Here is a 12,500-nt window from a genome sequence, read left to right on the forward strand (position 1 = left end):
AGGATGTTGAGGGCCTGGGACAGCTGGCCCTGAGGAGGACGAGAGAGAAACATGGTCAGCATTAGACACGTCCATGTGAATCAATTAATGAATGAATGAATCAATCAATCAATTGGACTGAGGTGGTTGGGAGGAGGGGAGGCGGGGTTGAAGGTGGGCGGGTCAGAGGTGGTTGGGGGGTAGGGGGTCGGAGGTCAGCAGAGGGGGGTTGGAGGTGGTGGTTGGGGGTAGGGGGTCGGCGGAGTTGGAAGTGGTGGTTGGGGGGTAGGGGGTCGGAGGTCGGCGGAGGGGAGGGGTCGGAGGTGGTTGGGGTGAAGGGATTGGATCGGAGGTGGGTGAGGGGTGGCCAAAGGTGGGGGAGGGTGGTCGGGGTTGGTGGTGGGAGGTGGTTGGGGGAGGGGGTCGGAGGTGGTTGTGGGGTAGAGTGAGGGCGTGGTCTGACACACACACACACGCACCTCCTAACAGTAACCCTGAGTGCTGTGTGCCGTTGAGTGAACTGACTAGAGATCAGCCAAGTGGGGACAAAGCTTTTTATCTTTCAGGAGGACTGAGGCGGAAGAGAGGGTGAGAGGGAGACTCTGATTCATCTGGCCAGAACACTACCCTCAGTTCCAGAACACAACCGTCAGTTCCAGAACACAACCCTCAGTTCCAGAACACAACCCTCAGTTTCAGAACACAACCCTCAGTTTCAGAACACAACCCTCAGTTCCAGAACACAACCCTCAGTTCCAGAACACAATGTGTGTGCCATTCAGAGGGTGAATGGGCAAGACAAAAGATTTAAGTGCCTTTGAACGGGGTATTGTACTAGGTGCCAGAGCGCATCTGTTTAAGTGTGTCAAGAACTACAACGCTGCTGGTTTTTTCACGCTCTGCAGTTAACCGTGTGAATCAAGAATGGTCCACCACCCAAAGGAAATCCAGCCAAACTTGACACAACTGTGGGAAGCATTAGAGTCAACAACAGGGATGCTGTGTACCACAGGGATGCTCAATTTCTCCACCCACAATGCACTCTTTCAATAGCCTACCTTCGTTTCAGTGAAGGGCTGATCAGTTAAAACCTAGACTTGAATTGAGAAGGGAATGAGAGGGTATGCCATAGACCTTTTTATTAAAGAAAATGGCAGAAAGACCTACCACCTTTTGTTAGCTTAAGATAAATATGTTTTGGGGAAACGCTTGTGACCTCTCGTTGGGGTTAAAGCCACGGACAAAGAGGAGCAGGCAAACATACATGTTTTTTAAACTCTTTTTTGACTCTTTTTTGTTTTTGACTCTGACTGGTTGGCCTAACTTTTTTTAAGTACCAAACTCAGATTCCTAATGATGTCTCAGATTTAATGACTTTGCCGAACAGGGGACAGTTTCGCTGCAAACATAACACACTGATTTGGCATTGGAGAAATATGACAAGATGAACCCATACTCCGATCTCTGTCCATTCTTAGCTTGTAAGATTCTGCTAAGGTCTCCAGTCATGTAAAACATTTGACAGAATTGCATGAAATGTTTATAGAAGGACATTTTTTTTCTCAGACCCCGCACATACAATGATAGATTCATGCAATGCGTTAACTCTAAAGGAGATGTTTCCATCCCTATTCTTGTCCACGGTGGTCTGTGAACCCACAACCTTCTGGCTCACAGCCCTGTGCACTATAAAAATTCCTGCGTTGCCATGTAATGCTTACAGGACAAGGAACAGTTTCTAAAACTGCATATCTAAGTCTCTAGTAAATGGTAGGCATGTTCGCTGCTATATACTTTGTTGTCATTTTGATTTTGGGTGTAGAGAAGTTTTGTTTTTTCAAACGTTCAGGGAGGGTTTAGTTCAAATGTCTTTTTTTGAAGGAAGGGCTCGTCCATTTTAATTTCAGAGGTCCAATCGTCTCCAGGTAAACCTTATTAACTTACACTCTTTTAGTCATCTCACTCAAACCTTTGTAATTTGTTTGTCTTATGTTTCACCAACCCAACAAGACTATTTTCAGATTTCATTTATCAACAAATAAGGTGAAAAGTACAGTAAATGTTAAAGGCCCATAAAAATCAACAGTGTAATGTTTGGATTCAGTCTTGATTCTGTTGAACTGTTTTTTTTCCCCTTCACCTTTGGTCTAATAATTTTCACATGAATCGTTCCTTTCCATTTTCTACCATGGTTCTGCATTTTCATGCTTCTTCTGTAAGAACCATTTCATATATAGTCCATACATTTATTTAGTCCATACAGACCAATTCCCAAGAGAGTAAAGGGTTAACCACCTGCCTAGAATTAGGAGGCCAAATGAGGGCTGTCAATGATCAATTAACCAATGTCTGTCAAAAAAACTAAACAAAAAAACACATGAAAACATACAATATACAATTAAGTAGACTGTTTTTGGCTGAAATGGTATGAAAGATATCAGCTATGGCTTGAATATGAACAATGAAATCTGAGCAGGCTAAATAACAAACAAACACCGTGGAGGCGCACTGGAGACCTGGTGCGTGGAGCCGGCACAGATGGTACCGGACAGATGACATGCTCCTCAGGACGATATACGGGAGCCGGCACAGATGGTACCGGACAGATGACATGCTCCTCAGGACGATATACGGGAGCCGACACAGATGGCACCGGACAGATGACATGCTCCTCAGGACGATATACGGGAGCCGACACAGATGGCACCGGACAGATGACATGCTCCTCAGGACGATATACGGGAGCCGACACAGATGGTACCGGGCAGATGACATGCTCCTCAGGACGATATACGGGAGCTGACACAGGTGGCATCGGACGGCCAACACGCTTCTTAGGGCGACTGTCTTGCCTCTCCAGCCAAACCAACAGTGACGTCTCTGTCTCTCCTTCGCTGCTTCCACCTGCTTCCATGGCAGGCTTTTGTCTCCTGCCATTATTTCATCCCAAGTCCCATCCCAGGATGTCCTCCACTCCTGGCTTTCCTCCCAGGCCCAGGATCTCTGCTCCTCCTGGGCACGCTGCTTGGTCCGTGAGTGGTGGGATCTTCTGTCACGATCGTTCGAATAAATGGACCAAGGCGCAGCATACGTAGAGTTCCACATGTTTAATTTAAATAAAACTCACAACAGTAAAGAGCAAAACGAAAGGTGAAGTCATGGAGTACTCACAGGCCATTACACACAAACAAGACCCCACAAAAACACAGTGGGGGAAATGGCTGCCTAAATATGATCCTCAATCAGAGACGACGATAGACAGCTGCCTCTGATTGGGAACCATACCAGGCCATCATAGAAATACAAAAACTAGAGTACCTACCCTAGTCACACCCTGACCAAACCAACATAGAGAATAAAAGGCTCTCTATGGTCAGGGCGTGACACTCACATAAATAAACATATGGAAAACGTATTTGTGTGTGCACTCCAAGTACAGTAGAATGTATAACTTCCGCTGTGGCAACTTGGGAATTACATTTCAATGAATGACCCCATATTATAGACATAAGGGGTTTTGGGCATGGGATGTAGTCTGACCAGGGAATTTGAATGTCTTGGAACATACAGAAAATACACTGGGGAAGCACAGAGAAAACACTGGGAAAACAGTATTTTCGGCAGCGTAGCCTAGTGGTTAGAGCGTTGGACTAGTAACCGGAAGGTTGCAAGTTCAAACCCCCGAGCTGGCAAGGTACAAATCTGTCGTTCTGCCCCTGAACAGGCAGTTAACCCACTGTTCCTAGGCCGTCATTGAAAATAAGAATTTGTTCTTAACTGACTTGCCTAGTTAAATAAAGGTAAAAAAACAAAACAAAAAAAACACTGGGAAAACACTGAGAAAACACTGAGAAAACAGGGAGAAAACACTGGGAAAACAGGGAGAAAACACTGGGAAAACACTGAGAAACACTGAGAAAACACTGAGAAAACACTGGGAAAACACTGGGAAAACAGGGAGAAAACACTGGGAAAACACAGAGAAAATAAGGAGAAAACACTGGGAAAACACAGAGAAAACACTGGGAAAACACTGAGAAAACACAAGGAAAACACTGCGAAAACAGGGAGAAAACACTGGGAAAACACTGGGAAAACAGGGAGAAAACACTGGGAAAACAGGGAGAAAACACTGGGAAAACAGGGAGAAAACACTGGGAAAACAGGGAGAAAACAAGGAGAAAACACTGGGAAAACACTGGGAAAACACAGAGAAAACACTGGGAAAACACAGAGAAAACACTGGGAAAACACTGAGAAAACACAAGGAAAACACTGGGAAAACAGGGAGAAAACACTGGGAAAACAGGGAGAAAACACTGGGAAAACAGGGAGAAAACACTGGGAAAACACTGGGAAAACACTGAGAAACACTGAGAAAACACTGAGAAAACACTGGGAAAACAGGGAGAAAACACTGGGAAAACAGGGAGAAAACACTGGGAAAACAGGGAGAAAACACTGAGAAAACACTGGGAAAACAGGGAGAAAACACTGAGAAAACACTGGAAAACACTGGGAAAACAGGGAGAAAACACTGAGAAAACACTGGGAAAACACTGGGAAAACAGGGAGAAAACACAGAGAAAACAGGGAGAAAACACTGGGAAAACAGGGAGAAAACACTGGGAAAACAGGGAGAAAACACTGGGAAAACACTGAGAAAACACTGAGAAAACAGGGAGAAAACACTGGGAAAACAGGGAGAAAACACTGGGAAAACAGGGAGAAAACACTGGGAAAACAGGGAGAAAACACTGGGAAAACAGGGAGAAAACACTGGGAAAACACTGGGAAAACAGGGAGAAAACACTGAGAAAACACTGGGAAAACAGGGAGAAAACACTGGGAAAACACTGGGAAAACACTGAGAAAACACTGGGAAAACAGGGAGAAAACACTGGGAAAACAGGGAGAAAACACTGGGAAAACACTGAGAAACACTGGGAAAACAGGGAGAAAACACTGGGAAAACAGGGAGAAAACACTGGGAAAACAGGGAGAAAACACTGGGAAAACAGGGAGAAAACACTGGGAAAACACAGAGAAAACACTGGGAAAACACAGAGAAAACACTGGGAAAACAGGGAGAAAACACTGGGAAAACAAGGAGAAAACACTGAGAAAACAGGGAGAAAACACTGGGAAAACACAGAGAAAACAAGGAGAAAACACTGGGAAAACACAGAGAAAACACTGGGAAAACAGGGAGAAAACACTGGGAAAACAGGGAGAAAACACTGGGAAAACACAGAGAAAACACTGGGAAAACACTGAGAAAACACAAGGAAAACACTGGGAAAACAGGGAGGAAACACTGGGAAAACACTGAGAAAACACTGAGAAAACAGGGAGAAAACACTGAGAAAACACTGAGAAAACACTGGGAAAACACTGGGAAAACAGGGAGAAAACACTGAGAAAACAGGGAGTAAACAGGGAGAAAACACTGAGAAAACACTGAGAAAACACAGAGAAAACAGGGAGTAAACAGGGAGAAAACACTGGGAAAACAGGGAGAAAACACTGGGAAAACAGGGAGAAAACACTGGGAAAACAGGGAGAAAACACTGGGAAAACACTGAGAAACATTGGGAAAACAGGGAGAAAACACTGGGAAAACACAGAGAAAACAGGGAGAAAACACTGAGAAAACAGGGAGAAAACACTGGGAAAACAGGGAGAAAACACTGGGAAAACACTGAGAAACACTGAGAAAACACTGAGAAAACACTGGGAAAACACTGGGAAAACAGGGAGAAAACACTGGGAAAACACAGAGAAAATAAGGAGAAAACACTGGGAAAACACAGAGAAAACACTGGGAAAACACTGAGAAAACACAAGGAAAACACTGCGAAAACAGGGAGAAAACACTGGGAAAACACTGGGAAAACAGGGAGAAAACACTGGGAAAACAGGGAGAAAACACTGGGAAAACAGGGAGAAAACACTGGGAAAACAGGGAGAAAACAAGGAGAAAACACTGGGAAAACACTGGGAAAACACAGAGAAAACACTGGGAAAACACAGAGAAAACACTGGGAAAACACTGAGAAAACACAAGGAAAACACTGGGAAAACAGGGAGAAAACACTGGGAAAACAGGGAGAAAACACTGGGAAAACAGGGAGAAAACACTGGGAAAACACTGAGAAAACACTGGGAAAACACTGAGAAAACACTGGGAAAACACTGGGAAAACAGGGAGAAAACACTGGGAAAACACAGAGAAAATAAGGAGAAAACACTGGGAAAACACAGAGAAAACACTGGGAAAACACTGAGAAAACACAAGGAAAACACTGCGAAAACAGGGAGAAAACACTGGGAAAACACTGGGAAAACACAGAGAAAACACTGGGAAAACACAGAGAAAACACTGGGAAAACACTGAGAAAACACAAGGAAAACACTGGGAAAACAGGGAGAAAACACTGGGAAAACAGGGAGAAAACACTGGGAAAACAGGGAGAAAACACTGGGAAAACACTGGGAAAACACTGAGAAACACTGAGAAAACACTGAGAAAACACTGGGAAAACAGGGAGAAAACACTGGGAAAACAGGGAGAAAACACTGGGAAAACAGGGAGAAAACACTGAGAAAACACTGGGAAAACAGGGAGAAAACACTGAGAAAACACTGGAAAACACTGGGAAAACAGGGAGAAAACACTGAGAAAACACTGGGAAAACACTGGGAAAACAGGGAGAAAACACAGAGAAAACAGGGAGAAAACACTGGGAAAACAGGGAGAAAACACTGGGAAAACAGGGAGAAAACACTGGGAAAACACTGAGAAAACACTGAGAAAACAGGGAGAAAACACTGGGAAAACAGGGAGAAAACACTGGGAAAACAGGGAGAAAACACTGGGAAAACAGGGAGAAAACACTGGGAAAACAGGGAGAAAACACTGGGAAAACACTGGGAAAACAGGGAGAAAACACTGAGAAAACACTGGGAAAACAGGGAGAAAACACTGGGAAAACACTGGGAAAACACTGAGAAAACACTGGGAAAACAGGGAGAAAACACTGGGAAAACAGGGAGAAAACACTGGGAAAACACTGAGAAACACTGGGAAAACAGGGAGAAAACACTGGGAAAACAGGGAGAAAACACTGGGAAAACAGGGAGAAAACACTGGGAAAACAGGGAGAAAACACTGGGAAAACACAGAGAAAACACTGGGAAAACACAGAGAAAACACTGGGAAAACAGGGAGAAAACACTGGGAAAACAAGGAGAAAACACTGAGAAAACAGGGAGAAAACACTGGGAAAACACAGAGAAAACAAGGAGAAAACACTGGGAAAACACAGAGAAAACACTGGGAAAACAGGGAGAAAACACTGGGAAAACAGGGAGAAAACACTGGGAAAACACAGAGAAAACACTGGGAAAACACTGAGAAAACACAAGGAAAACACTGGGAAAACAGGGAGGAAACACTGGGAAAACACTGAGAAAACACTGAGAAAACAGGGAGAAAACACTGAGAAAACACTGAGAAAACACTGGGAAAACACTGGGAAAACAGGGAGAAAACACTGAGAAAACAGGGAGTAAACAGGGAGAAAACACTGAGAAAACACTGAGAAAACACAGAGAAAACAGGGAGTAAACAGGGAGAAAACACTGGGAAAACAGGGAGAAAACACTGGGAAAACAGGGAGAAAACACTGGGAAAACAGGGAGAAAACACTGGGAAAACACTGAGAAACATTGGGAAAACAGGGAGAAAACACTGGGAAAACACAGAGAAAACAGGGAGAAAACACTGAGAAAACAGGGAGAAAACACTGGGAAAACAGGGAGAAAACACTGGGAAAACACTGAGAAACACTGAGAAAACACTGAGAAAACACTGGGAAAACACTGGGAAAACAGGGAGAAAACACTGGGAAAACACAGAGAAAATAAGGAGAAAACACTGGGAAAACACAGAGAAAACACTGGGAAAACACTGAGAAAACACAAGGAAAACACTGCGAAAACAGGGAGAAAACACTGGGAAAACAGGGAGAAAACACTGGGAAAACAGGGAGAAAACACTGGGAAAACAGGGAGAAAACACTGGGAAAACAGGGAGAAAACAAGGAGAAAACACTGGGAAAACACTGGGAAAACACAGAGAAAACACTGGGAAAACACAGAGAAAACACTGGGAAAACACTGAGAAAACACAAGGAAAACACTGGGAAAACAGGGAGAAAACACTGGGAAAACAGGGAGAAAACACTGGGAAAACAGGGAGAAAACACTGGGAAAACACTGAGAAAACACTGGGAAAACACTGAGAAAACACTGGGAAAACACTGGGAAAACAGGGAGAAAACACTGGGAAAACACAGAGAAAATAAGGAGAAAACACTGGGAAAACACAGAGAAAACACTGGGAAAACACTGAGAAAACACAAGGAAAACACTGCGAAAACAGGGAGAAAACACTGGGAAAACACTGGGAAAACAGGGAGAAAACACTGGGAAAACAGGGAGAAAACACTGGGAAAACAGGGAGAAAACACTGGGAAAACAGGGAGAAAACAAGGAGAAAACACTGGGAAAACACTGGGAAAACACAGAGAAAACACTGGGAAAACACAGAGAAAACACTGGGAAAACACTGAGAAAACACAAGGAAAACACTGGGAAAACAGGGAGAAAACACTGGGAAAACAGGGAGAAAACACTGGGAAAACAGGGAGAAAACACTGGGAAAACACTGAGAAAACACTGGGAAAACACTGAGAAACACTGAGAAAACACTGAGAAAACACTGGGAAAACAGGGAGAAAACACTGGGAAAACAGGGAGAAAACACTGGGAAAACAGGGAGAAAACACTGAGAAAACACTGGGAAAACAGGGAGAAAACACTGAGAAAACACTGGAAAACACTGGGAAAACAGGGAGAAAACACTGAGAAAACACTGGGAAAACACTGGGAAAACAGGGAGAAAACACAGAGAAAACAGGGAGAAAACACTGGGAAAACAGGGAGAAAACACTGGGAAAACAGGGAGAAAACACTGGGAAAACACTGAGAAAACACTGAGAAAACAGGGAGAAAACACTGGGAAAACAGGGAGAAAACACTGGGAAAACAGGGAGAAAACACTGGGAAAACAGGAGAAAACACTGGGAAAACAGGGAGAAAACACTGGGAAAACACTGGGAAAACAGGGAGAAAACACTGAGAAAACACTGGGAAAACAGGGAGAAAACACTGGGAAAACACTGGGAAAACACTGAGAAAACACTGGGAAAACAGGGAGAAAACACTGGGAAAACAGGGAGAAAACACTGGGAAAACACTGAGAAACACTGGGAAAACAGGGAGAAAACACTGGGAAAACAGGGAGAAAACACTGGGAAAACAGGGAGAAAACAGGGAGAAAACACTGGGAAAACAGGGAGAAAACACTGGGAAAACACAGAGAAAACACTGGGAAAACACAGAGAAAACACTGGGAAAACAGGGAGAAAACACTGGGAAAACAAGGAGAAAACACTGAGAAAACAGGGAGAAAACACTGGGAAAACACAGAGAAAACAAGGAGAAAACACTGGGAAAACACAGAGAAAACACTGGGAAAACAGGGAGAAAACACTGGGAAAACAGGGAGAAAACACTGGGAAAACACAGAGAAAACACTGGGAAAACACTGAGAAAACACAAGGAAAACACTGGGAAAACAGGGAGGAAACACTGGGAAAACACTGAGAAAACACTGAGAAAACAGAGAGAAAACACTGAGAAAACACTGAGAAAACACTGGGAAAACACTGGGAAAACAGGGAGAAAACACTGAGAAAACAGGGAGTAAACAGGGAGAAAACACTGAGAAAACACTGAGAAAACACAGAGAAAACAGGGAGTAAACAGGGAGAAAACACTGGGAAAACAGGGAGAAAACACTGGGAAAACAGGGAGAAAACACTGGGAAAACAGGGAGAAAACACTGGGAAAACACTGAGAAACATTGGGAAAACAGGGAGAAAACACTGGGAAAACACAGAGAAAACAGGGAGAAAACACTGAGAAAACAGGGAGAAAACACTGGGAAAACAGGGAGAAAACACTGGGAAAACACTGAGAAACACTGAGAAAACACTGGGAAAACAGGGAGAAAACACTGGGAAAACACAGAGAAAACACTGGGAAAACACAGAGAAAACACTGGGAAAACAGGGAGAAAACACTGGGAAAACAAGGAGAAAACACTGAGAAAACAGGGAGAAAACACTGGGAAAACACAGAGAAAACAAGGAGAAAACACTGGGAAAACACAGAGAAAACACTGGGAAAACAGGGAGAAAACACTGGGAAAACAGGGAGAAAACACTGGGAAAACACAGAGAAAACACTGGGAAAACACTGAGAAAACACAATGAAAACACTGGGAAAACAGGGAGGAAACACTGGGAAAACACTGAGAAAACACTGAGAAAACAGAGAGAAAACACTGAGAAAACACTGAGAAAACACTGGGAAAACACTGGGAAAACAGGAGAAAACACTGAGAAAACAGGGAGTAAACAGGGAGAAAACACTGAGAAAACACTGAGAAAACACAGAGAAAACAGGGAGTAAACAGGGAGAAAACACTGGGAAAACAGGGAGAAAACACTGGGAAAACAGGGAGAAAACACTGGGAAAACAGGGAGAAAACACTGGGAAAACACTGAGAAACATTGGGAAAACAGGGAGAAAACACTGGGAAAACACAGAGAAAACAGGGAGAAAACACTGAGAAAACAGGGAGAAAACACTGGGAAAACAGGGAGAAAACACTGGGAAAACACTGAGAAACACTGAGAAAACACTGAGAAAACACTGGGAAAACACTGGGAAAACAGGGAGAAAACACTGGGAAAACACAGAGAAAATAAGGAGAAAACACTGGGAAAACACAGAGAAAACACTGGGAAAACACTGAGAAAACACAAGGAAAACACTGCGAAAACAGGGAGAAAACACTGGGAAAACACTGGGAAAACAGGGAGAAAACACTGGGAAAACAGGGAGAAAACACTGGGAAAACAGGGAGAAAACACTGGGAAAACAGGGAGAAAACAAGGAGAAAACACTGGGAAAACACTGGGAAAACACAGAGAAAACACTGGGAAAACACAGAGAAAACACTGGGAAAACACTGAGAAAACACAAGGAAAACACTGGGAAAACAGGGAGAAAACACTGGGAAAACAGGGAGAAAACACTGGGAAAACAGGGAGAAAACACTGGGAAAACACTGAGAAAACACTGGGAAAACACTGAGAAACACTGAGAAAACACTGAGAAAACACTGGGAAAACAGGGAGAAAACACTGGGAAAACAGGGAGAAAACACTGGGAAAACAGGGAGAAAACACTGAGAAAACACTGGGAAAACAGGGAGAAAACACTGAGAAAACACTGGAAAACACTGGGAAAACAGGGAGAAAACACTGAGAAAACACTGGGAAAACACTGGGAAAACAGGGAGAAAACACAGAGAAAACAGGGAGAAAACACTGGGAAAACAGGGAGAAAAACACTGGGAAAACAGGGAGAAAACACTGGGAAAACACTGAGAAAACACTGAGAAAACAGGGAGAAAACACTGGGAAAACAGGGAGAAAACACTGGGAAAACAGGGAGAAAACACTGGGAAAACAGGGAGAAAACACTGGGAAAACAGGGAGAAAACACTGGGAAAACACTGGGAAAACACTGAGAAAACACTGGGAAAACACTGGGAAAACACTGAGAAAACACTGGGAAAACAGGGAGAAAACACTGGGAAAACAGGGAGAAAACACTGGGAAAACACTGAGAAACACTGGGAAAACAGGGAGAAAACACTGGGAAAACAGGGAGAAAACACTGGGAAAACAGGGAGAAAACAGGGAGAAAACACTGGGAAAACAGGGAGAAAACACTGGGAAAACACAGAGAAAACACTGGGAAAACACAGAGAAAACACTGGGAAAACAGGGAGAAAACACTGGGAAAACAAGGAGAAAACACTGAGAAAACAGGGAAAAACACTGGGAAAACACAGAGAAAACAAGGAGAAAACACTGGGAAAACACAGAGAAAACACTGGGAAAACAGGGAGAAAACACTGGGAAAACAGGGAGAAAACACTGGGAAAACACAGAGAAAACACTGGGAAAACACTGAGAAAACACAAGGAAAACACTGGGAAAACAGGGAGGAAACACTGGGAAAACACTGAGAAAACACTGAGAAAACAGGGAGAAAACACTGAGAAAACACTGAGAAAACACTGGGAAAACACTGGGAAAACAGGGAGAAAACACTGAGAAAACAGGGAGTAAACAGGGAGAAAACACTGAGAAAACACTGAGAAAACACTGGGAAAACAGGGAGAAAACACTGGGAAAACAGGGAGAAAACACTGGGAAAACAGGGAGAAAACACTGGGAAAACACTGAGAAACACTGGGAAAACAGGGAGAAAACACTGGGAAAACACAGAGAAAACAGGGAGAAAACACTGAGAAA

The 12,500-nt window shown here is 43.7% G+C and overlaps 1 protein-coding gene across 2 annotated transcripts in view; it reads right to left on the reverse strand.

Moving 5' to 3' along the window:
• The window catches only part of LOC112247873 (E3 ubiquitin-protein ligase TRIM9), an 88,133-nt gene that overhangs the window by 37,098 nt on the left and 38,535 nt on the right, over positions 1-12,500 (reverse strand). For both annotated transcript variants that reach the window (XM_042325158.1, XM_042325157.1), the window contains exon 2: positions 1-29. This exon is cut by the window's left edge and continues 67 nt beyond it. In XM_042325158.1, the coding sequence (XP_042181092.1) occupies positions 1-29 (29 nt within the window). The remainder of the gene's footprint in view (positions 30-12,500) is intronic.

This window comes from Oncorhynchus tshawytscha, linkage group LG08 (assembly GCF_018296145.1).
Source record: "Oncorhynchus tshawytscha isolate Ot180627B linkage group LG08, Otsh_v2.0, whole genome shotgun sequence".
NCBI classification, from domain to species: Eukaryota; Metazoa; Chordata; class Actinopteri; order Salmoniformes; family Salmonidae; genus Oncorhynchus; species Oncorhynchus tshawytscha.